Source organism: Prionailurus bengalensis, chromosome A2 (genome assembly GCF_016509475.1).
Source record: "Prionailurus bengalensis isolate Pbe53 chromosome A2, Fcat_Pben_1.1_paternal_pri, whole genome shotgun sequence".
In the NCBI taxonomy this organism is placed as follows: domain Eukaryota; kingdom Metazoa; phylum Chordata; class Mammalia; order Carnivora; family Felidae; genus Prionailurus; species Prionailurus bengalensis.
Window position 1 is genome coordinate 95,277,066 of NC_057348.1, and position 26,385 is coordinate 95,303,450.

The window sequence follows — 26,385 nt, forward strand, 5'->3', positions numbered from 1 at the left end:
CCATATGTAGAAAGACCCCATCAAAAAAATATTAGAACTAAGAAATGAATTCAGTAAAGTTGCAGGATACAAAATCAATGTATAGAAATCTGTTGCATTCTTATACACTAATAATGAAACAGCAGAAAGTTAAATTAAGAAAACAATCCTATTTACAACCACACCAAAAATAGTAAGATATCTAGTAATAAACCTAACAAAAGAGGTGAAAGATCTGTACCCTGAAAACCATAAAATACTAATGAAAGAAATTCATGACAACGCAAAGAAATGAGAAAACATTTCACGCTCACAGGTTAGAATAACAGATATTGTTAAAATGTCTATACTACCCAAAGCAATCTACATATTTAATGAAATCCCTAAATCAAAATAATACCAGCATTTTTCACAGAACTAGAACAATCCTAAAATTTATATGGAACCAGAAAAGACCCCAAATAGCCAAAGCAATCTTGAAAAAGAAAAACAAAACTGCAGGTGTCACAATTCCAGATTTCAAGTTATATTACAAAGTGGTAGTAATTAAAACAGTATGGTACTGGCATAAAAATAGACACACAGATCAATGGAACAGAACAGAAAGCGCAGAAATAAACCACAATTATATGGTCAATTAATAAATATACAATGGGAAAAAGACAGTCTCTTCAACAAATGGTGTTGGGAAAACTGGACAGCCACATGCAAAAGAATGAAACTGGACCACTTTCTTTCACCATCTACAAAAATAGACTCAAAATGGATTAAAGACCTAAATGTGAGACCAGAAACCATAAAAATCCTTAAAGAAAAAAAATCCTTAAAGAGGGCACAGGCAGTAATTTCTCTGACATCAGCCAATGCAACATTTTTCTACATGTAACTCCTGAGGCAAGGGAAATAGAGGCAAAAATGAACTACTGGGATTACATCAAAATAAAAAGCTGCTGCACATTGAAGGAAACAATCAACAAAACTAAAAGGCAGCCTACTGAATAGAAGATATTTTCAAATGACACATTTGATAAAGGCTTAGTATCCAAAATACATAAAGAACTGATAAAACTCAATACCCAAAAACCAAATAATCCAATTAAGAATGGGTAGAAGACATAAACAGACATTTTTCCAAAGAAGACATCCAGATAGCCAACAGACACATGAAAAGATGCTCAACATCACTCATCATCAGGGAAGTGCAAATCACAACTACAGTGAGCTATCACCTGACACTCGCCAGAATGGCTAAAATAAAAAACTCAAGAAACAACAAATGTTGGCGAGGATGTGGAGAAAGTGGAACCCTCTTGCATTTTTGGTGGGAATGCAAACTGGTACAGCCATTGTGGAAAGCATGGAGGTTCCCCAAAAAATTAAAAATAGAACTACCCTACAATCCAGTGATCACACTACTGGGTATTTACCAAAAAAATACAAAAACACTAATACAAAGGGATACATACACCCCTATGTTCATTGTAGCATTATTTACAAAAGCCAAACTATGAAAGTAGCCCAAGTGTCCACTGACAGATGAATAGATAAGGTGTGGTATATACATACAATGGAGTATTCAGTCATAAGAAAGAATGAGATCTTATTATTTGCAATGACATGCCTAGAACCATAGTATAATGTTAAGTGAAATAAGTCAGAGAAAGATAAATATGACTTCACTCATACACAGAATTTAAGAAACAAAGCAAGTGAGCAAAGGAAAAGGAAAAAAAAAGGGACAAACCAGGAAACTCTTAACTGCAGAGAACAAACTGATGGTTAACAGAAGGGAGGTGGGTGGCAGCATGGGTAAAATAGGTGAAGGGGATTAAAGAGTAGACTTATCATGATGGCGGGGGGGGGAATTTTATATATATATGTGTGTGTGTGTATATATAATGTGCATATATATTATATATACACATTGTATATATATAATGTATATATATAATGTGTATATATTATATATATACATTATATATAACGCATATATGTAATATATGTATATATATTATATACATATATTATATATATATAATGTACATATATACACACACACACATATATACACACACACATATACAAACTGATACACATTTCTTACTAAATGCTCTTTCTTATTAAAAAGAAAAAAAGGTAATTAAGGTGATGGATATGTTCAATTAACTTGATTGTGGTAAATTATTTCACAATGTATAAATCATATTGTATACTTAAAATATATACAAACTTATTTGTCAATTATATCTGAATAAACTGAAAAAATTCTAATTTCCACGATGTATTTACAGATTTCACCAATGGGAAATGAAGCAGTTCAGAATTTTTAGGGTTTTTGTTTCCTTTTAAATGGAATAAGAAAACTTTAAGAAGAAATGCTTTCAAAAAAGCCTTGGAAAGTACATCGTAACATTTCAGATGGTTATAAATGGAAACTGTGCATCTAAGCACAACATGCACCAAATGTCACCTTTTTTTTGAGCCCTCCCCCCAAATGTCACCTTTTAAATATCCTTAACCATAAGTTTAAAGACATAAATCATTAATAAAACTGAAAAAAGGTTTATATAAAGAGGGATATATTTCAGCAATTCTCACAAGTCGTATGTTACCTGATCAGGAGGCTGAATATGTTGGACACACTGAAATATGTGAATTCCTTGAGCCGAGACGAGCAGAGGTTGTAGTGAATGTTGACACTGGCTTGTGGCAACCAGTGCTACCAAACTTCCCATGGAAATAAACTCTTTCATTGCATCATTCAAAGCTAGAATTAAGCAATATAGTTTAGAAGCTTAGTAAATATAAACATGACATTTAAAAATTATAAAATCACTAAAAATAATGATAACCTAAAAGTCGACTTTAGGTTATCATTACATATTTAAGGTGGACTACAAAGAGTATGGATCCTTCATACCTTTTAAATATTACATCTGCCACTCATTCATTGATTTATCTATTGAGGACCTAATATCTGCCACACTCTAACCAATCTAACGGAGGCCTAGCAGGTACTATAAACTCGATTTATAAGCTCAAAACAATGCCTAGGAGGTTCCTTACTTCTGGATCTCAGAAAGTAAACAAACAGGAGTCTCTGAAATATAGAAGGAAGATAAATTTCCAATATTGTGTTCTGTTGATTGGGCAAAATACAGTTCCCATTCCTATGACTTTCTAAACAATCTCTTTCTACGCCAGTTTTTTGTCAGAACTGAAACAAGCATTAACAATGTGTGGGAATCGTGACCTAGAAATCTGCAGCATTCCATTAAACACTACTCTAATAAGTTTCGCAGATGCTACAGGATTCAAACTGTGTGGTTAACACTATTTGCAATAACCAAGGCACTGTGGTTGCATTTTCTATCAATTCCAGATCTCAAGAACCTTGAGGCAGCCGAACGCTACCAAATCCTCCAGCAGCCAACCTGAGCTCTCCATGAATTCTAAGCTCCAGCCATGTATTCCCTAACATACCACGATTTCTTGTACCTCTGTATCTTTGCCTGTGGATCACGCTTCCTGTGCTTCTTTATTAGCATGAAGCTACTTAATGCTAATTTATACTTCTCCATCAAAATTGCATTAATCTCAGTTGTTAACTCGCTCCAAAAGCCTTCTCTGATAGCTCCTTACCCACCCCTTCCCAGTCCCAGTTGAGGGTGCGTGTTCCTACGGTGCCCTGTGCACACTTCCAGCAGAGCACAGCCTACCACCTCCTACTTATGCCACCCTGGTCAGTTACCTAATCTCTGAATTTCCATTTACTCACCTGTAAAAGCAGAATATTTACCTGTAGAGTACAAAACAATCCCTAGCCCAGAAAAGGCACTCAGCACATGGTAGCTGTCATTATTACTATCAGTATTCTGTACTAAAATGGTTTCCTTTTCTTTCCTCTCCTAGATTTTAAGAATAGAGACTCCGCATAAGCATTATAGAAATGTTTTTCAAATGAACAGAGTAAATCTGTATACTTAAGCAATTTCTAATAAGTATATGAGAATGAAAGGCCCCAACAGACTAATCACAAAGTTGTAGAATTTTCACATGGCTCTTATTTACCAATTTTGCTAATACAGAGGCCACAAAAGCAATATAACATACATCTGTTTTCTGAAGACAGCAGATTTAACATTAAGACTAAAACTTCTGTAACCAAAGAAAAAGGCCCATGGCCACGAGTGGATGTGTTACCATTACCATGTGCAAGCCTCTGGCTCTGCGCAGCCTCAGGGCTATGCTCATGTTCTGGGAGAGCAGGCAGGCCAACAATGAGGTCAAGGTCGTCCAGCAGAACCACAGAAGGCTGCCTCCATGTTGCCTCTGAGAAAGCCAGCTCCAGGGTTTTTTGTATGTGTTCAAGCCTTTTTCCTTAGTATGCAAGATATGAAATATTATTTCAAGGCTGGTAAGTATAGGTTGCCCTTTTCAGAGCATTAGAAACACTCAATATTGATTTAACCATGAAAATTTGATCCATATTTTGTTAATATACCAATCACTAAACTTTGATCATTAACGTGGTTTAATTAATAGAATCTCAAAGGACCCAGTAAAGTGCTGAATTTTATAAAGCTGAAAAAAGGAATATGATACTATGCATGTTTTTACCTGGACTCATTCCACAGAAAATTTTAGACAGTATAAAAAATTACTATCTTAAAAAATAGCAAAATAAAAGCAGGATATGGAAAAACATAAATGAAAGACTAGGGGATCAAGATTCAAATAAAATCAAACACAAATGTAGCTATCTAGAGATCCCAGAGTTGCTATATTTGAATCATACATTTGGCTTCAAACTTCCTGGTGAATTACCAAGTTTTAATTTTCAAAGAATAGAAAACATACACATTCATAAGCCAATGTAAAGAATTTCTGTTACTTACTGTTACTTTGACTTAGGTCAAAAACAAAATTTTGGAGGTTCTTGGGTGGCTATTTTGGTTAAGCATTTGACTCCTGATTTCAGCTCAGGTCATGATCTCATCATTCATGGGATCAAGCCCCACATCAGGCTCTGTGCTGATGGTATGGAGCCTGCTTGAGATTCTCTCTCCCTCTCTCTCTCTCTCTCTCTCTCTCTCTCTCTGCCCTTTCCCCACTAGCACACTCACTCATGCACATACACTATCTCAGACTTAAAAAAAAAATTATTAAAAAAATATAAATATAAAAAATAAAACAAAAATTTACATGAAGTTCAAGCATGACTCTGAGAGATGGACAGTATCTCTAAAACCACCTTTGCAGCATATGAATTATTCAGTTTTTGAAGGCTATTTCTTAGTTTCTTACCATATGGTAGACATAAAACACACACACACACATACACACACAGAGCATGGACTGGTTGGGATGACAAGGTAGAGGTAGCCAAGGGGGAAAAAAAAAGGTTACTCAAAATAAAATCTTTCCAATCTTGTTTTTTGATCAAATAGATGATAACATAAGCATTAAAGATTTTTAAAAGTACAAAAGTATGTATGTGGTAAATTGTAATTCTCCTCTTCACTGTCCACAGCCGAGTTTCCCTAGCAATTTAGGAATATTTACACCCATTAGAGTATATCCTAAATACAAACTTTTTCAGAATGGTCTAAGTTGGCATTTCCAGAATATAGTCTACAAAGAGTTTTGGCTAAGAAAATAAAAGGAGGGGGGGTCTCCATCAAGTATAGAGAGTTTAGAAAATTTTGCTGAAAATATTAGAAAGCTAAAGTTTTAAAATTTCTAAGGAATTGGGACACCTGGGTGGCGCAGTTCGTTAAGCATCTGATTCTTGATTTTGGCTCAGGTCATGATCTCTGAGACTGAGTCCCACATCAGGCTCTGTGCTGGGTGTGGAGCCTACTTAAAATTCTTTCTCTCTCCCTCTTCCCCTCCCCAGCTCATGCTCTCTTTCCAAAGGAAAAAAAAATTTTTTTCTAAGGAATTTCAACAACTAACAGAAAAGATAAGGGAAGATTAGATATTTGTACTTACTAGATTAACAGCATGAAATAACATTTCTGCCTTTCTAGCAAAAAAGGGATTTATGTAGAGTGTTACCATATTCATACCTCGTAAAGTTTTACAGTCCACTATCTCCACATGGGCATCCAATACGTCAAATGCTTCTTTACAGACTGCCTTGGCTAAAGTTGATTTTCCACTGCCCTAGAAAATAATTGCTTCATAAGCAATATATTCAATCACAGAAATAGCTTCTGTTACTGTGGCAACCAAGACTCAGCCTCACCAATCAAGTATACACTACACAACATTCTATGTCAATTCTAAATAAAACTGGGGGTAAAAAAAAAAGAAAAAGAAAAAAAGAAAACCCACCTCCCTGGAGTTCTAGGATCACATTATGGTGCGTGACATTTAGCATAAAGTAAACTAACAGGAAGGACTGAAACTCTAGACTCAGGAGGTTTTAAACTTTTTTTTTTAACATTTTATTTATTTTTGAGACAGGGAGAGACAGAGCATGAACAGGGGAGGGTCAGAGAGAGGGAGACACAGAATCCGAAACAGGCTCCAGGCTCTGAGCTGTCAGCAGAGCCTGATGCGGGGCTCGAACTCACAGACCACGAGATCATGACCTGAGCCGAAGTCGGCCGCTTAACCGACTGAGCCACCCAGGCGCCCCAGAGACTCAGGAAGTTTTAAGAGCACTCCAGGATTAAGTGGGAAAGAATGATTTCCTAAACATGTATTCAAGTCTAGCAAAGAAAAAATATGTAACATTTTGCAAAAAAACCCAGAAGGCTCTAGCTTCCCAGCTCTAATAGAATGACTCAAGTGGTATATAAACACAGGCAAGGTTAACAGATGACAACCCAATCTCAGGAATATAAACCCCCCAAAAAGGTACGTTTCCCACCCCAACTTCAACCTTAATTGGTACTAATACTAAAAATAATCAATTGCTTTGAGAAAGTTAAAAAAAAATACACCAGGTCTAGTTGCTGGGGAAGATATGCAGATATCACCAAAATGTGTCTTTTCTTTTAACCTGTTAAAAGCTGGATGAGTCCTATGTTCATTACACCGCACAGACAGAAAATAAACATTTGTTTTTACAATTTTTTAAATCACTGATATTTAAATCTTTTACCTTTAAAAACAGTCAATGCTTCATTATTTGTTACTAGAAGGGAATAATGTAAACATTAAATAATCTTTCTAGAGAAATGAAACCTAATCCCATTTAATTTCAACTGTTTTCAGTGAAAAAAAAATTATTACCCACTTCCTTGTTATCTTAAATTAACTGCAATTTTAATTTACAGTTTCTTGGTGATATACAGTATTACTGTGACCTTAGTGTACTATGTAGCCCTCAGAGAAAGTGGGCAGAACTATCTACTTTTTTATTAAGTGACTCTAGACTATATAGAGTTTGATCCAATGTGTACTTCTTCTTTTCAAGTAAAAGCTTTATTTTTTTCCTGGTTTATAAATTAACATGTGAAGCATAGTAAGGAACTGTAAACACTTAGTATAAGAGAAACGTAAAAAATTTTCTGTAATCTTACCACCTCACAGAAGTAACCACAGTCCATTGTTCTGAGGTATCACCCTTCCAGACACCTCATACACATTTAAGTAAATTTGTAAAGATGGGATTACAGTATTTATGTGGGTTCATGATAAATCACTGTCCTCTTTATCCACAATTATGGAGCTGCTTCGGCTCCCCTCACACCACCGCTGTGGGACATACTGCACATAACACATTTAATAAGCCCCTTCCTAATGTATACTAATGTTGTTTCTAATTTTTAACTATTATAAATAAAGCTAAAATAAATATCCATATATGTGTTAACTTATTTGTCAGATTACACCTTTAGAATAAATTTCTAGAAGCAGAATTACTGTATCAAAAGGTACACACACATATTTAAAATTTTGCTGACTGGGGCCCCTGGGTGGCTCAGTCGGTTGAGCGTCCGACTTCAGCTCAGGTCATGATCTCGCCGCTTGTGAGTTCGAGCCCCACATAGGGCTCTGTGCTGACGGCTCGGGGCCTGGAGCCTCTTCAGATTCTGTGTCTTTCTCTCTCTCTCTCTCTGCCCCTCCCCCGCTCACACTCTGTCTCTCTCTGTCTCTCAAAAATAAACAAACATTTAAAAAAAATTTTTTGCTGACCGTTGCTATAGTGCCCCCTAGAAAATCTGAATGTTGGCAGGTTTTTACAGTTCTTTTAATATAGGTTTTTTCCCTCGATCTAGTATTATTTCCTACCCTTGCTGTTTTGTCTAGCTTTAACAGCCCTGCACCAGTTCTAACATTTTGTTTTTCAGCACCGTGGACTGGAAAAACAGCCAAGCTTGTTATACAAAATCTGAAATTTAGCAGCCACTCAACAAATACTACCACACTTACACCTTACAGAATTGTATTTACATTTAAAGTCAACGGGCTCCAAAAAATAAAGAAATTAAGGGTGCTGGGGTACAGGTCCCATCTATCATACTTTGCTTAGTTTGAGGGCTTTCTCCTCACAAAGTAAATCACACTTGTATAGCACTTTTGAGTTTACAAAGTGTTTTTCCATATATTATTTCCCTTAAGTGAGGTTTATCCTAAGAAGGCAGATTAAGAAACCACAAAACTGCCTGTGGTCATAGTCAGAAAGTACATGACAGAGGTGGGACTCAAATCCAGGTCTTCTGCTTGTTCTTCATATTACCCATGATACCCCTAGGTGAGATGGAGAAGTCTGATTTCTGAGTCAATACGACATTGCTTTTTCAAAATAAATATAAAATGATGATGCATTTTGAAATGTGACACAGAAACCTAGAAACCACATAGAATAGTTCCTGTATTTCACCAGCTTGCATACCTGGGATAAATCTCCACTTGATCATGGTATACAATTCTTTATACACATTGGTTGATTTGATTTGCTAATATTTTGTTGAGGATTTTTGTATCTATGTTCGTGAGAGGTTATCAGTCTGCAGTTTTCTTTTAACGTCTTTGGTTTTGGTATTAAGGTAATGCTGGACTCACAGGATGACTTAGGAAGCATTCCTTCTGCTTCTATCCTCTGAAAGAGATTGTAGAAAACTGGTATAATATCTTCCTTATAGGCCTTTTTATATTGTACACTTATTGTGCAAGTTTTGGGAACTTGTGTCTTTCAATTTATTTATTTATTTTTTTTAATTTTTTTTTCAACATTTATTTATTTTTGGGACAGAGAGAGACAGAGCATGAACGGGGGAGGGGCAGAGAGAGAGGGAGACACAGAATCGGAAACAGGCTCCAGGCTCTGAGCCGTCAGCCCAGAGCCTGACGCGGGGCTCGAACTCACGGACCGCGAGATCGTGACCTGGCCGAAGTCGGACGCTTAACCGACTGCGCCACCCAGGCGCCCCATTTTTTTTAATTTATTTTTTTTTTAATTTTTTGGAACTTGTGTCTTTCAAAGAATTGGTCCATTCATCGAAGATGGTTATCAAATTTGTGGGCATAGAGTTGTCTATTACTATTACGACTTTATTATCCTTTTAATGTTTATGGGATCTGTAGTGATGTTCCCTCTTTCATTTCTGGTATTAGTAATTTGTGTCTTCTTTTTTTTTCTTAGACTGGCTAAAGGCTTATCAATTTTATTGATCTTTTCAAAGAAGCAGCTTTGGTTTCACTAATTTTTCTCTGTTGATTTCCTGTCTTTAATTCACTGATTTATGCTCTAATTCTTATTTATTTTCTTCTCCTTACACTGGACTTAATTTGCTCTTTTTTTCTGGTTTCCTAAAGGGAATACTAGGGTTATTGGTGTAGTTGCACATAACTATGTATATATACATGTAAGTGTACATATACACATACACACATACACATGCACACACACATATATATTTTTTACTGCATATAGATATGTATATAAAAATATGTATTTTTTTAAATTTTATTTTTAAGTAATCTCTACACCCAGTGTGGGGCTTGAACTCACAACCCCAAGATCAGGAGTCACATGTTCTACTGATGAGCCAGCCAGGCACCCTTGGAGTAGTTGTTACATTTTAAGTAAGAATCAGAAGAAAGCAACTGAACTAGTAACAGGAAAAAGAGTTATTTTACTAAAGTTAAAAGTGAATGGAAATGAAAAAGTCTTAAAATTTTGAATTGAATAAAAGAACAAAGATTCACAGAGACCACACTGTACCTCTGAAAACAATTTTGCACTGGTAAAGAATAAAACTGTAAGCCCTTTAAAAGGGCAGGGAGGGGCGCCTGGGTGGCTCAGTTGGTTAAGCGGCCGACTTCGGCTCAGGTCATGATCTCACGGCCCGTGAGTTCGAGCCCCGCGTCGGGCTCTGTGCTGACAGCTCAGAGCCTGGAGCCTGTTTTGGATTCTGTGTCTCCCTCTCTCTGACCCTCCCCCATTCATGCTCTGTCTCTCTCTGTCTCAAAAATAAATAAGCGTTAAAAAAAAAAAAAATTTTAAAAAAAAGGGCAGGGAAACTCTAGCAAAACTGATGAAGATTAAAAAGAGAAAAGACACAAAACATCAAAATCAGGAAATGGAACACCATAGTAGATTCCACAGCCATTCAAAGGATAATGAAAGAAATACTACAAACAACTTTATGCTCATAAATTTGACAACTTAGAAGAAATGGACCAATTTCTTGAAAATTACAAACTACCAAATGTCTGCCATGGTGAAATAAGGCAATTAAGGAAATTTAATTTATAATTAAGAAGTTAAAGGTCCTGGGGCAGCTGGGTGGCTCAGTCAGTTGAGTGTCTGACTTCGGCTCAGGTCATGATCTCGCAGTTCATGAGTTCGGGCCCCACATCAGGCTCTGTGCTGACAGCTTGGAGTCTGGAGCCTGCTTCAGATTCTGTGTCCCCCTCTCTCTCCGCCCCACCCGTGCTTGTGCTCTGTGTCTCTCTGTCTTTCAAAAATGAATAAACATAAAAAAATTTTTTTTTAAAGTTAAAGATCGGGGCGCCTCTGTGTCTCAGTCGGTTAAGTGTCCGACATGTCTCATGTCATGATCTCATGGTTTATGAGTCAGGGCCTCACACTGGGCTCTGTGCTGACAGCCTGGAGACTGGAGCCTGCTTTGGATTCTGTGTCTCCCTCTCTTTCTGCCCCTCCTCCGCTCACACTCTCAAAAATAAATAAACATTAAAAAAAAAAAAAAGTCAAAGGTGACAAAAATCTCAACACCCAGATGGTTTCACTGGAGATTTTACTAAACATTTAAGGAAGAATGAATACCAACTGTATATGCTCTCTTCTAGAAAACAGAACAGGAAAGAACACTTCTCAACTCATTTTATGAGGCCAGTATTACCCTAATAGCAACACCACACAAAAGTGGTACAAAACCAGAAAACTATAGGCTAATATTGCTCATGAATTAAAACAATTCTTTTAATGTTTATATATTTTTGAGAGAGAAAGAGTGTGAGCGGGGAAGGGGCAGAAAGAAAGGGAGACAAAGAATTCGAAGCAGGCTCCAGGTTCTGAACTGTCAGCACAGATCTGGACACGGGGCTCAAACCCAGGGACTGAGAGATCATGACCTGAGCTAAAGTCAGATAATTAACAACAGCTGTTGCTCATGAATTTAGATGCAAAAATCCTCAACAGAAATATTAGCAAATAATGGGGTGCCTAGCTGGCTCAGTCAGAAGAGACTCTGGATCTCAGTTGTGAGTTTGAGCCCCATGTCGGGTATGGAGATTAAATAAATTTTTTTTAAAACATTAAAAAAAAAAAGGATTTTTAGCAAACAGAACTCAGCAATGTATACAAAGAAAATACACCACGACCAAGTGAGATTTATTACATACATGCAAGGCTGGTTCAACATGTGAAAAAAAATCAACCCTATCAACACCCTAAAAAAGAAAAATCATACAATTGTATCAAATGATACATAAAAAAGGCAGTGAGTATGACACCTTATTCATTTTATTCATCACCACTTTCTAAATCACCACTTCCTATATCTTGTATTAACAACTCTATATAACAGATGATCAAAACTCAAAGAAAAAAATAAAATTAGTTATTAGTGAAATGGGCACATTTTAACTACGTACCTTTCCTCCTGTGAATAAAAGGGCTCCATTCCTAAGTCCTGCTACAAGGGACATCAGCTGCCGAGACAAAGGGCGCCCCAGGAGGCTGTGAGTGATGTGTTCCATGGAAGACACACCTAAAGAATTCACTCCTCTGCAAAATATATACATTATTGCATGATAAAACGCTGAAGCAGGATAAAATCCAGCTGTAAAAAATTCTGAAACTTTCCTTTCCAGGCTAATTAATGATTTTTAAAAGAGTAAAATGTTAGAAAGTTTCCCTTAGTTGACAGCGTATTGAATTAATGCCAAATCTGAGTCACAACTTTTAAAATTAGTTTTATTACTTTCAAACATGTACAGTAACTAAAAGTTTTGTCTTAACAGGACATCTCAAGGAATTTGTCTTAACAGACACAAACAACAAATCATAAATGAGAGCATCTGAAGTGTTAAAAGAATTGAAGACTTATTTCCTCTTAAATTAAGCTTTGAAATCCGGTTTCAATTTGTAGATTATACAAGCATGAACTTCAACCTACTTCCTGACTCTACCACTTTATTTCTGATAATATAAATTCTGAAAATCAGAATCTGAGCTGAAGAGATTTTACTTTCTACATGAGCGTAATGCTATAAACATTGTTACTTTATGGTTTAGTCCTTTTATTAAAACATTTACGGATTATACTATTACAGGAAATCAAATCACTGCTACTATAGCCACTAAAGGTTTCTGTGAGGAATTCTGAGATACAATGTTTATACGAGAGTCTCATATTTCCTAAGAGATAAGTTAAGAGGAGGTTCTTTTCAGACTTGTCTTAAAAGTTAAGGAAAACACAAATAATCCCAATTAGTACATTAATAAAATAGCTGAAGGAATAACTTAATTTGAAATATTTTTAAACATTCAAATAATGTTTTTAGATTAACTTTTAAAGTAAATGTATTAACTCTTAAGAATTATTGTTTTATTCGAGCACATATGATCTAGGTCATAACCAGTTGTTTCCTTCTCACAAATCAAATCTTGAAGTAAAATTTCTAATAAGCTTCAGACTTTTATGTAGTTACCTAAGAAGACAAGGCAAATTACTAAGCTAGGTGTGAAAACAGAAACAATCCTTGAAAAAATATCTACTAATGCATTACTGAGATTATTCAATGACATTAACATCTACTTTAATATTTACATATAAAAACCCTGCCAGAGATAATGTCAAACATGTCTGTAAACATATTAGTTTGGCCATAACTTCTTACCCCAAGCAGTTCAGCTTTAAAAAAGGAAGAATAAAGTCAATTTCCTCACTGTTTTCTTCTTTTACCATAGGATCTAGAAGGACCTACAGTAGCAAGGAAAAATCAATTTTACATTTCAAAGTTATATCTGTGGCCTGTTTTTCTTGGGTCCTAGGAAACTGATTACTGATTTTGTTACACCACCAAGAAAAGATACATTGTGCATGCAAGATCATTATTCAAATTAGCCTTGACAATCATAATTTATTCATCCAAGGAACATAATTTACTCATCCAAGCAGTAAAGAATGTCATCTCCTTCATACATTTTGCAGATACATCTTTATTTATAATTTTGATTTGTGTCACATTTACTCTCCAAAATTCTTCCATTTGTATCTTCTTTGAATGGTATTCCTTCAATTTTATCTCAAAAGTAGAGACAAGGTCTAGTTCCAAACCATTCAAATTCTAAACGACTAGAGCATCTTCAATTCTTTAACAATGGGAGTGAATATCCTAGCTAAAACATAATATTCTAAAAAAGACCACTTTTAAAATACTGCTAGAAAAAAAGTGATCTGGTAATATTTGTGAAGAGTTGAGAATTTAAGAAGTGACAAAATAATATGGGTTGTGCAGGAGAACTCCAACTAAAAATAGGAATTTTTAAAATCAAATCCCAAAAGCTAAGTTTTCCTTTGTTTCAATATGAGAATAATTTGAAATCATGATCTATCTGCCAGTTAACACAATCAATTCTATTCTTGAAACTTAATTGTGCATTGATTTTAAATTTAGGATAAATCAATTTGCTTAGATAACTTAAAGAGACTATATAATAAAATATTTTAAATCAAGTTATTCCTTACTCTTATCATTCACGTTTCTAATACACTTCAGGATGCAAAGTCTTACAGGTAAATTCATACTTTATTATTGATCCAATGTGACAAATATTATTTTATTAAAGATTCAATAGTTATGTGATTACTTGTATTGTGATCTTCTGCAGCAGATTGGGACTCAATAAAAAAATGTTTTCTTTTTCTTTTTCCCAAGAATGAACTATATTTAGAGAAAACTCCTCCAACTCTATCAAAAAAAAAAAAAAAAGAAAAAGAAAAAAACAAGTAATAAATGTGAGTTAGTACTGAAACAGAGATAATTTAAGATTCAAATTTCTTTAAATTTAAATAAAAGCATTCTTCAATATGTAAAATCTACCATTTACTTATCATTATTATGCTTCCTGTTCACATGTATTAAAGGTTGTAACAATGAAAATATTTCACTTCTTTAGTAGGAAAAATATCAAAATAACAAAATTTACCCACCATCTTTAATTCTCAGCTTAATATATTCTTCCTCTGATATTATCAAAGGAAGTGTGGTAGTGGTACATTGCTGTAGCCATGAAGAGAACACAGTTTTTACATCTTCTTCACTTACATCTTTAGGCTGCCAGAGAAAAGGGAAGAACAGTAATGAATTATCCAAATACCTAAATTTAACGTTAACATCCTTAGTTTAACACCTTACTTTAATATGTAAACCTTGATATGGCTGATGGACCTTAAGCAAGCTTCTTAACCTCTCTGAGCCTTTCTCACCTCATGTGAGAACCATAAGATGGCATCCATTGGTAGGAGACTGGGGAAGTAAATCACGGTATACCCATTCTACAACAGTGTGGCAAAAATAAATGTGCTAGTTCAAGGTGCAAACCAGTCTGGCATGACCATTTATTATCTGTGTGACTGTGGGCAAATTAATGAAACTGTCTGAACCTCAATTTTATAATCTATTAAATGGAGCAACTAAAAAGAAACAACTTAAACATTAAAAAAAAAAAAAAAAAAAAAAAAAAGCAAACCTTACCAAACAAAACCAGGAAGGATGTTCATATTTAGAGGCACAGATCTGGGAATTGATATTACAGCACAAGGAATACACTGAAGCTGGAAGAAACATTTACACAAGTGGCAAAGTTTTAACACTCCCTACCTCTAGGACCAGTGACACATATACCATAATTTGGCTCACTGGATGGAAAACCATTCCAACTCCATTCTCCCTTGCTTCCCTCTATTAAAGAGGTGAGAAAGAAAACTCTCCAATTCCCAGAGTGGACCTGTGTGTGCATATGTGTGCACATACATGTGACTCCCTTCTGACCAATAGTGTGCAATCAGCAATTGTTGAGAAGGGCCTCTCTTCCTAATTAAAAGGTATACAAACCTTGCAAGGAGGTTTTTGCTTTGTGTCTTTCCTTCTGCCAAGAACGCATATGTGATGCCTATATGTACAGCAAATGCCTTGCATCTAAGAGGAGGAAAGTTATAGGCTAAGGATGGCAGAAAGACCAAAGGAGCCTAGTTCCCTGATGACATGGTTTAACCACCTATGAGCTCCTCCAAACTTCTCTGTACATAAGAAAAATAAATTCTTTGTATGTTCAAGTCACTTTTCTTTGTTTTTCTGTTAAGCAGATTGTAGTACTGTTATACCCAGTAAGTGTAACGTTAATAAATTAAAAGGTATAAAGAAATTCTGAGAAAAACACTATTAATTTTTAAAGCTTTTAATTTAAGTTTTTAAAACCTACGTGAAGACAAAAACAGGAATACACAAAAGTTCATATAGGAAAGATCATTAATATCTGCCTAGGAAAATAAGCCTCTATTCATCCAGAGTCAAGCTTAGCTCTGCTGATTAAGCTCGGTTTAGAACTTGATCACCACAAAAGCAGGCTAAACTAAGTACCGGCATCGCTTTCCCATTCTTAAAAGATCACAGAAACCATCTGTCACTTCTTTGGATGTTATTGGGCAATGGGATTAAAGACCTAAAGGAAGTCTGAAAATGAAAATGAAAACTATTTAAAACCGGGCGCCTGGCTGGTTCAGTTGGTAGAGCATGAGACTCCTGATCTTGGGGTCATGAGTTCAAGCCCCACATCCACTGTAGAGTTTACTTAAAAAAATATATTTAAAATCAAGACCTGAAGAATCAGAAAGCAACTCACAGTTCCTCTAGAATCAAACATGTTTAGGTCCTAAGAGATATAATCACCCCAGAGACACCTGCCAACATCCTAAAAGTTCCACTAAAATATGCAACTCAGGATTAAAAAAGGAATTCTGCACTAAGAGCCTCATACTGAGACAAAAAAAAAAAAAAAAAAGTCAAATGTCGGTACACAAGACCTAACTTTTGAAAAATACGAAGATCAGTTAGCTAAAAAGTTAAAACTAGAAATCACTGTATACAGTTCTGCCAATGTGTTAAATGTTCAGTTCCATACTATTGTGGAAATGACATTTATTCCATTTATTTTTCTCTTCTCCAGTACATAATACAAGCAATCTTATCTGGGGTTTCATCAAAGTTCTATTAAAATGGCTCTTCCATGCTATAATGACCATCATGATCCTAAAGACCCAAAAGGACCATTCAAATAATCAGAGAAGGATAAAGTCATGTTTGGAAGTTTCAAAACCTAGAAAACAGTAATTTTCCTGGATTGTAGTGCTCTGAGAACTGGTAAACTAAACTGGTACAGGTGATAATACTCTATTAGCGATCAGTCTAGCACTCTTTTGGTTGCAATATTAATGCTGTAATATGGGAAAAATTTTTTAAAATTACATGAATATAGCAAAAATACCTATCTTCTAAAAGCCAAATTATCAGGGCACCTGGCTGGCTCAGTCAATAAAGCATGCAACTCTTGATCTTGGGGACATGATTTCAAGCCCCATGTTGGGTGTAAAGCTTAGTTAATAATAAAAAAAAAAAAGCTAAATTATCATATTTGCATTGGCACAATATACATAATATGTGTGTTGCTTACTAAAGACTTCTTAGTTTCTCAAAAAATTAAACACAGAATTACCATAAAATCCATCAACTCAACTCCTAGGTATATACCCAAAAGAACTGAGAGCAGAGACTCAAACAGTTTCTATAGCAGCATTATTCACAAGAGCCAAAAAGGTAGAAACAATCCAAAGGTCCATCAACAAATGAATGGGTAAAAAAATTGTGGTATATACATACAATGGAATATTATTTACCCATGAATAGGAATGAAGTTCTAATACATTCTATAACATGGGTGAACCTTGAAAACATGCTAAGTGAAATAAGCCAGACACAAAGGGCAAATACTGTATGATTCCACTTATATGAAATATCTAGAATAACCAAATTCACAGAGACAGAATGTACATAGGGTTACCAGGAGCTGGGGGAGGACGGGATAGGGAGTTATTGCTTACTGGGCATAGAGTTTCTGTTTGGGGAGATGGGAAAGTTTTGGAAATAGATGTGGCAATGATTGCACATTATGAATGTAATTAATGCTGAACCGTACACTTAAAAATGGTTAAAACAGCATTTTGTTATATATATTTTACCACAAAAAGACTTCTTCACCCTTCTAGCAAAAAGAAATACAACATTCTTATTATTTAGCCAAAGCATCTCATAAGATGTGTAAAACAACTGACAAAACATAAATTTGAACTCACTAAGTTTTCTCTAGGTTGTAATTTTAGAGATCTTGGAATTTTAGGGGTAATTTCCACTGGAGTTATTCTGACTACTGCATGCATTTCTATATTTAGTCTCTTTCTCAGGTCATCTGGAATCTGAAATATAAAAATAAATAAAAATATAAATATGTCTAAAACTTGATTTAAAAATATTCCACAGTGTAAATATTGGTATTAACTTTCATAAACTCGGGTAAATTAATGGGTAAGTAAATTTGCGTTATCATGATTCAGAGAGTAACCAGATGGATGTTCAGGTATTGTTGTATCACAAACATTTTAGTTTTTCCCCTTCATTTCTTTCTTCTCACACCCTCCTCAGAATGCAATCCATCAGCTGTGCTCTCTTGAGTCAAGCCTGTGTGAGTACAGGATGGCACCTGCTGCCAGTACCACCACTGTTCAGTGCCCACGGCTGCCAACCTTTAAAGTGGAGTAGGAAGTGTGGACTCCTTGCTGCTATCTTATATGGTCTCCAGGCCTTTACCTGGCACTTCTTCACCCCGTACTCACCACATATTCATAAGGAAAAAAAAAATATTCCCACCACGTGGCAGAACCATTCACAGAAGGAAAGTCCTAACAAGTTCAGTGTTAGACATTTTTATTTTGAAGATGTAGCAGGATCTCTTAAACTGGGAGTTTAGAGCTAACAGAAAATAATGAGCTGATGGTCTAGAATTTTAGAAAATGATAAAAGCCAAAGAGATTAAAACTTTGTAAGTTGCCAGCACAGAGGTCATATGTGAAACTGGCAGTAAAAGAAATCTACAAAGATGACCCCCTTCCTTTCCCATTTGTCTTCCCTAACAATTTCCTCCCTTTATCACCATGAAGTCTCACTTTACAATGCTCAAATTAAGTTCAAGTAAGAGGGGGCTAGTGACTCATTTCACATAAATGAAGCATTACTACCTGAGGCCGGGATGAGAAGATGAAACAACAGCTGCTCTCCTCTCTCCACCAACCCCCCCACCCCCCATCACCTCCCCGCCAGGCCCACAGTTAAAGAGCTGACCTCATCAGGGTAAGCAGCTTCTGGACACGTTCCCATCCTGGTGCCAGCTCACACCATGGGTATCTCCCTACCTGGGCATTTCCCCCAACATATAACAAGTACCTCCTCTGCTTTCAGGAACTGGGGGACAAACCTTTGGCAGGTATTAAAAACGTAAGGCTTCATGGGGCATCTGGGTGGCTCAGTCAGTTAAGTGTCCGACTCTTGATTTTGGCTCAGGTCATGATCTCAGGGTTCGTGAGTTAGAGCGCTATGTAGGGTTCCATGCTGAGAGTGTGGTTCTCCCTCCCCCTTTCTCTCTCTCTGCTCTTCCACTGCTCATGCATGCACGTGCCCTCTCTCAAAATAAATACACTTTAATTATTTTTTTTTAATGTTTTATTTGTTTTTGAGACAGAGAGAGACAAAGCATGAGCAGGGGAGGGTCAGAGAGAGAGGGAGACACAGAATCCGAAACAGGCTCCAGGCTCTGAGCTGTCAGCACAGAGCCCGATGCGGGGCTCAAACTCACAAACCGCGAGATCATGACCTGAGCCGAAGTCGGAAGCTTAACCGACTGAGCCACCCAGGCGCCCCCTCAAAATAAATACACTTTAAAAAAAAATTGTGAGGCTTTGTAGGGCACCCCAGGCTAAGCATGAACTCTAGAGTTGGCACACCTGGGCATAAATCCTAGTTTTATTTACTGTGTAACCTAAGGCAAGTAATTTTTACCTCTCTGGGCCTATAACTATCTAAGCTTATAGCTGTCCAAGTTTACTTAACCAGAATATACACAATCTTTACCCAAACAAGGACTTTACCATATAATCAGAAATGTGCCCCTGCAGGGACTTTAGACACCACTTCTTACACTGATTTTCAAATTGTATGTAAAATATTATTCTAACTCAGAATTTAGAGAATTTCAAGCAACATGAAATTGCTTTCTCTCAAAATTTATACTAACCCAGACTTTCCCAAGATGAAGCACTTCTATGTCTTTGGTGTACTTTATGGCATTCTTCAATTCCTCAAGTCCATTCCAGACAACCTTTAGCACACAGGACTTAGCAGCTTCTTGACTATGGTCTGAGCTGATTTGTTTTTGATCTAGTGGTTCTGATATCTGCTTCCCTTTTTCAGGTGACAGGACATTTTGTTTTGTTTTACTTTGCTGTTGCTTTGGAGAAAGTAGCTTAATTAGCTTTCCATAGGTCACAGTAAAGCTGGGTTCCACATCAAAATATTCCTGGTCCCATGGAAATACATGAACGGCATAGTGTTTGCGAAACTCAGAAGTTGCTGTGGCATTACACATACTGGGAGGCTGCGATTTGCACACTCTAAAAATATTGTCTAGAGGAACGACTTTGGACTGCATATTTTTGAATGCATTCATTTCAGTTAAACCCCAAGATAGCTCTTGTTTCTTCTCAGACCCAAAAGAAAAAATGCTTCCTATCAAAGTCCATAAGCTTGGCACGGATGGTGAGTCAACTGTAACTTCTGTTTTATTAGACCTATTGTGAAATTTCCCATGTGCATTATCTGCTTTTGAAACTGTCTTCTCTTTGGCCTGGCGGGTCTTTGGCTGAATAAGGAGTGTGGTGTCAGCTTCCAGCCTTCCATAAGCAGCAGCTGGAATCAGTGCAACTGTGTGGAAAATAAAGCTCATTAGTACGTGTTCACCTCTGCTATGGATGCATTACCATGGAGTACAGTGGAAAAATATAATAACACCTACCAATTTGGATGAATATGTAAGTTTGTTGATCAACCCAAACAGGAAAAATGGCTTTCGGAAAAACTATTCGAATTTGATCTAGCAGATGCTGTTCAAGGGAAGCAGCATGCAGTTCCTACAACCAACAAACAAATCAATTCACTTCATGTTTAGTCCATTCTGTGTCTGGTAAGGAAATCACAAGTCACTCTTATAACTCGAACCAGCTCAGAATATATAATGAAGCTCAGAAAAGAGAAATCTAGAGACACTGATATTTTGGCTTCCAGTTATGGAAGGAGTAAGTCACAGGGCTAAAAGGTACAGCATAGAAAATATAGTCAGTGGTATCATCACAGTGTTGTATGGGGACAGATGGCAGCTACACTTGTGAGCACAGCGTAATGTACAGAGATGTTGAATCACTATGTTGTATGCCTGAAACTACTGTAACATTGTACGTCAACTATACTTCAGTACAAACAAACAACTATTTTGAAGCAGTTTAACGTTAAACCAGGATAATTCTCATTGTGTTTTCTTTACCAGTATCTCCCAATCATCTGCTGATAGGGGTTCCACCTCCACTTGTTGACAAGACACCACATGGGAGCACAGCTTGAGAAACACCTGGAATAAATAAAAAATGTAAGACTACTTTTAAAATATTTTTTGTAAAAAAAAATTTTTTTGCATCCCTAGAAAAGAAGAAGTTCTCTCTTTAGGTAAATAATAAAGTGTGAGTGAGTGAATGAACGAGTGTGCGTGCCTGTGTGAGTGTGTGCCTGCCTGCACTGGGTGGACCTTCATTTGACAAATATTTATTAAGTAACTATTCTTAGCTAGGCCTTCATATACCCCAACATTTTAGGAAAAATTGTTTCACAACTAATTATAGAAAAAAAGAAAATACACCCTAGCACAACAGATTTTAAAAAAAAATAAAAATAAAGATAACCATTAACAAAAGAAATGTAATTTAAAAATGCGAGAAGGGGTGCCTAGGTGGCTCAGTTGGTTAAGCATCCGACTTCGGCTCAGGTCATGATCTCACAGTTTGTGAGTTTGAGCCCTGCGTCAGGCTCTGTGCTGATGGCATGGAGCCTGCTTGGGATTCTCTCTCTCTCCCTCTCTCTTGGCCCCTCCCCTGCCCATGCTCTCTCTCTCTCTCTCAAAATAAATAAATAAACTTAAAAGAAAATAGAAGAAGAAACAATGTCAAGTCATGGTTTAATCTAGCATATACACACTCTATTATTTCTAGAAGTTTTCAGACTTTTAGTTTTATAACTAACCTGCATGGTACTTCTAGAAAAGTCTAGAAAAGTAAAAAAAAAAAAAAAAAAATGCTAAGAGATCAGAGAAAATTATTTAGAAGTATAAACATTCACAGCTAAAAGTAAAGTAAAACAAATATACCCTCATTCCAGTCTACAGATACATATGAAATGCCAGTGTGTCTTTTGGGGTGCCTGGCTGGCTCAGTCAGAGCATGCAACTCTTGATCTCGGGGTTGTGAGTTCGAGAAATAAATAAATAGAACTTAAAAAAAAAATAAAAAGATGGGGCACCTGAGTTGCTCGGTCAGTTAAGTGTCCAACTCTTGATTTCAGCTCAGGTCATGATCTCACCATGGTCATGAGCCCTACATCTGTTCATGAGCCCTGTACTGGGCTCCATGCTGACAGTGTGGAGCCTGCTTGGGATTCTCTCTCTCTCTATCCCTCCCTGCACTCACTCTCTCTCCCTCTCTCTCTCTCAAAATAAAAGAAAAAAATTTAAAAAAAAGAAAGAAAGAAATGTTAGTGTTTCAAGAAGCTGCAATCTACCACCTAACTTTCTTTTCCCTTTCTTTTGGCATTTCTGAGGATTGAGGAGTAAAATCCAAAGCCACCAAATGTTACATGCTCCAGTTAACGAGCCCTTCCTTTGTTGCCTCTGCGGATTGGAGCAGAATTTCCCCCAAGTGCCTCACCCTCAGTGAATTTCCCGTTAGTATTTCCCCATACACCCTGTTTGAAAGGGGCGATTCCAGGGAAGCACAGAGCAGCTCCCACCCACCAAGAAGCTAGAGTCCTGGGCGAGCCAGTTCACCTTGTTCCTATTCTTTGGGAGACAGTGACTTAGTGGTATTGCTACAATATAGAAGATCTGCAGAAAATCAGGTAAAAGTTCACTCTGAAGCAAACAGGCATTAGAAACCAACAGGCCTGTTCAGAGGCATATGAAGACATCAAGATCAGGGACAAGAAGCTGGTGTTTCTCTCTGGAAAGTACCGCATAGTCTAAGAGAGCAGAACTTTAACTTGCTGTGCAATCCTGGGCAAAATGTTCTGTCTCCCTAGGTTTGTAGAGCAAGGAACCAAAATTAGTGATGTCTAAGTCACTCTGGTGCTAAAGTTTTAAGATTCTAACAAAGACTTAGGGTAAGCGAAAGACTAATACTAGGACTATGGATTTCTCATTAGTGGCCTTTTCTCATTATCAAAAGCAAGCATGAACAAAATTAGTCTATGTTCAAAACAAGATAAAGAGATGTAACATTCTCATATACTGTTATGGGAAGCTGGTAATAGAATGCAGTTTAACCCCATCTATCAGAATTTTCAATGTGTAGCCCCCCGGACTCTGTAAGTCAATCTGTAATGTTTCATTCTATACGGATTCAGAGATGTTCAATGCATACTGTAGTATGTGGAAAGGTACCTCTGTTATACTTTGTGGGGAAAACTGCAGAAAATGTGTATGATTAAAAAAAAAGAAAATGTGTATTCTTCCTTCCCTTTCCTTTCCTTCCTCCCATTCTTTAAACCCTAAAGGTGTACTAAGATCCCAACATACAGTACACATTCATTCTGAGGCTGGGGTTAGAGAAATCCATTTTTTTCACTTTCAATTGTAAATATTTGCAATGAATATGTATTATTTCCATAGTTTAAAGTATTTAGAAGGACATAAATTGGTGAATACAATAAAATGAAAAACTAGACGTAAGTCCTTAAGCTTTGAGGTTTACAATTAAATTCATAGGCAAGACAAAAATAGAAAAATAACAACTTTTTTGTTGGATAGATTTTTTAAAAATCAAGTATGACTCTGGAAGGTTAGAAGATTTGCTGGAAGCAAATGAAGTCTAGCAATAGCAAGTAAAGCTCAATAATTCATAAAGTAAAAATAATTGCACACAAACAAATTAGGGAACCTGGAAAGTGAGTGAAATAGAACACAAAATCAACTAGGGAGCAGAATACAAGATAAAGATTTAACAACAGAGCTTACAGTCAACTTGCATATTCTGGACTGGTTATAGCAGCACACAAGTTAGGTGTCATCTCACCTCCTTAAAAAATTAATTTGAATGTTTACTTTCCATTGTTATATTATGTGACATCAGGAAAAAGTTACAGTCATCACATTTTGTACTCACCTGGTCCCCATTTGAGAGTCCAAGTTTCTGACCAAGTTGTCTGTTAATTTCAGCCACACTGTCACCTTGATCACTAAAATGCCTGCCTTCTACCCAGTTCAAGAATGCAGGCTGATGACCCCAGGCCACTTCTATAGCTTGATTCTATTTATTAAAGAAGAAAGGAGGTGTATGAGAGTTTTTGTGTGCTTTTCTGTATTCACATTAAAGATAAACTATTATTGCAATCCACACATACAAAAAGAGTTCTATAGATAGGCGATAGGTCTTGGTTGTGCACATCAGAGCATTTAAAAAACTATAATCATTTCTAATACCCAAGACTGGTGATGCTGTGGGTGAAACCAATACTCTTACATTCTTATGATGGCAATACAAATTGATTCAACCATTCCAGAATTCAAAATGGCAACAGGTAGCCAATGAATTTATATAAACTTTGAGCTAGATGTATATATTTGAATATTTATTCTGAATTAATGATTGACAGAAGAAAACCCCAAAACATATCTCTGCAGTATTTTCTGTAACAGTAAAAACTTAGAACTGTCTCAAATATCTATTAATAAGAATATCATTAAATAAGTTACAAATTTACCATTTTGGTAAAGCATGAGTCAGTAAGTAGAAATATATCATGATCATTAAAAATATAACTGGGGCGTCTAGGTGGCTCAGTCAGTTAAGCGTCCGACTTCAACTCAGGTCATGATCTCAGTTTGTGGGTTCAAGCCCCATGTTGGGCTCTGTGCTGACAGCTCAGAGCCTGGAGCCTGCTTTGGATTCTGTGTCTCCCTCTCTCTCTGCCCCTTCCCAGCTTGCACTCTGACTCTCTCTCTCTCTCAAAAATAAATAAACATTAAAAAAATTTTTTTAATGTAACAGTATGTTTATTAAAGGGGAATAAATGCACATGGTAAAACCACAAAAATTACAAAAGCATAAAACATGAAGGCAGGTTCCTGTTCCCAGAGGTAATTACTATTAGCAGCTTCTTATGTACACTTCCCGAAATTTTATATTATGCAGCTTCTTAAATAACTTTAAGCTTTAGAACTAAGAAATTGTATGTGCAAGGAATTAAATCAAAATATAACATGTATTTTCAGGGCGCCTGGCTGCTCGGTAGGTGCAGCATGCGACTCTTGATCTCAGGATTCTAGGTTTGAGTCCCATGTTGGGTATAGAGATTACTTAAAAATAAAAATATTTTAAAAAATGTGTTCTCAGGGTGCCTGGGTGGCTCAGTTAGTTGAGTGTCTGACTTCAGCTCAGGTCATGATCTCATGGTTCGTGGGTTCAAGTCCCTCATCAGACTCTATGCTGACAGCTCAGAGCTTGGAGCCTGTTTCAGATTCTGTGTCTCCCTCTCTCTCTCTCTGCCCCTCCCCCACTCCTGTTCTGTCTCTCTCTCTCAAAAATAAACACTTAAAAAAATTAAAAGGACTTCATTGATAGCCATGAAAACTTATCACTTCATGACATTTTAGTGTTATTAAAGTCATTTATTAATATTAAGTCATTGATGCACTGAATTGTTAAATATTAAATTCATTCATGTCCATCAAATCTTACTACCTCAAAACTGGTTATAGGCTGCTTATTGTGCTTCTTTCTTTTTTTAAAATGTTTCATTTTTGAGAGAGGGCACGGGTGGGGTAGGGGGAGAGAGGGCAGAGGATCCACAGTGGGCTCTGTGCTGACAGCAGCGAGCCCCATGTAGGTCTTGAACTCACAAGATCATGAGCTGAGTCGAATCTGACACTCAATTGACTAAGCCACCCAGGCACCCCTACTGTGTTTCTTTAAATAGGAAAAACTTCAAAGGATTTTGAGGCAATATAATGTACTTTCAACTAACCATGTTATTAAAACTTTTTATATAAGAAAGTCATCGTGTATCTCTTAATTGTATAATTTTTCTCACAATTCACAGGATAGTCTAACTGTTCTTGCTGATGCTAAGCACAGTGTAATAAAGTATACAGAGCACTGGACTGGAGTCAAATTCCAGATTATTATGTCAGCTGTAAGTATGTTAGCTGAGGTTACAGGGTGAAGATGACCAACTCCCTGGGTGTCTTCCACAGTTTCATCAGTCAGTGGCATATAATCCAGATCAACTCTTATTTCATAAGAAGAAAATTTTATTTTTTTAAATGGGGCAGGTTTTAAATTTATTTATTTTTAAGTAATCTCTACACCTAATGTGGGGCTCAAACTCACAAGCCCACAATCAAGAGTCGCACACTCCACCGACCGAGTCAGCCAGGCACCCCTACAGAAGAAACTTTTAAAACTAGAGATGTTAAATAAGGAGATACAAAATATGGCCTGAAATATCAAAAATGAGAATTCTACCAACTCACTGGAAAAGGGAAAAACTGACTTT

General features: G+C 36.5%; 1 protein-coding gene across 5 annotated transcripts in view; it reads right to left on the reverse strand.

Moving 5' to 3' along the window:
* Nucleotides 1-26,385, reverse strand: part of PEX1 (peroxisomal biogenesis factor 1) — a 66,423-nt gene that overhangs the window by 37,193 nt on the left and 2,845 nt on the right. For all 5 annotated transcript variants that reach the window (XM_043588845.1, XM_043588846.1, XM_043588843.1 and 2 more), the window contains exons 2-13: nucleotides 23,994-24,137; nucleotides 21,113-21,196; nucleotides 20,588-20,702; nucleotides 19,811-20,496; nucleotides 17,820-17,939; nucleotides 14,622-14,745; nucleotides 14,279-14,379; nucleotides 13,306-13,388; nucleotides 12,058-12,190; nucleotides 6,051-6,147; nucleotides 4,189-4,359; nucleotides 2,592-2,746 (exon numbers count right to left, since the gene is read on the reverse strand). In XM_043588845.1, the coding sequence (XP_043444780.1) occupies nucleotides 2,592-2,746; nucleotides 4,189-4,359; nucleotides 6,051-6,147; nucleotides 12,058-12,190; nucleotides 13,306-13,388; nucleotides 14,279-14,379; nucleotides 14,622-14,745; nucleotides 17,820-17,939; nucleotides 19,811-20,496; nucleotides 20,588-20,702; nucleotides 21,113-21,196; nucleotides 23,994-24,137 (2,013 nt within the window). The remainder of the gene's footprint in view (nucleotides 1-2,591; nucleotides 2,747-4,188; nucleotides 4,360-6,050; nucleotides 6,148-12,057; nucleotides 12,191-13,305; nucleotides 13,389-14,278; nucleotides 14,380-14,621; nucleotides 14,746-17,819; nucleotides 17,940-19,810; nucleotides 20,497-20,587; nucleotides 20,703-21,112; nucleotides 21,197-23,993; nucleotides 24,138-26,385) is intronic.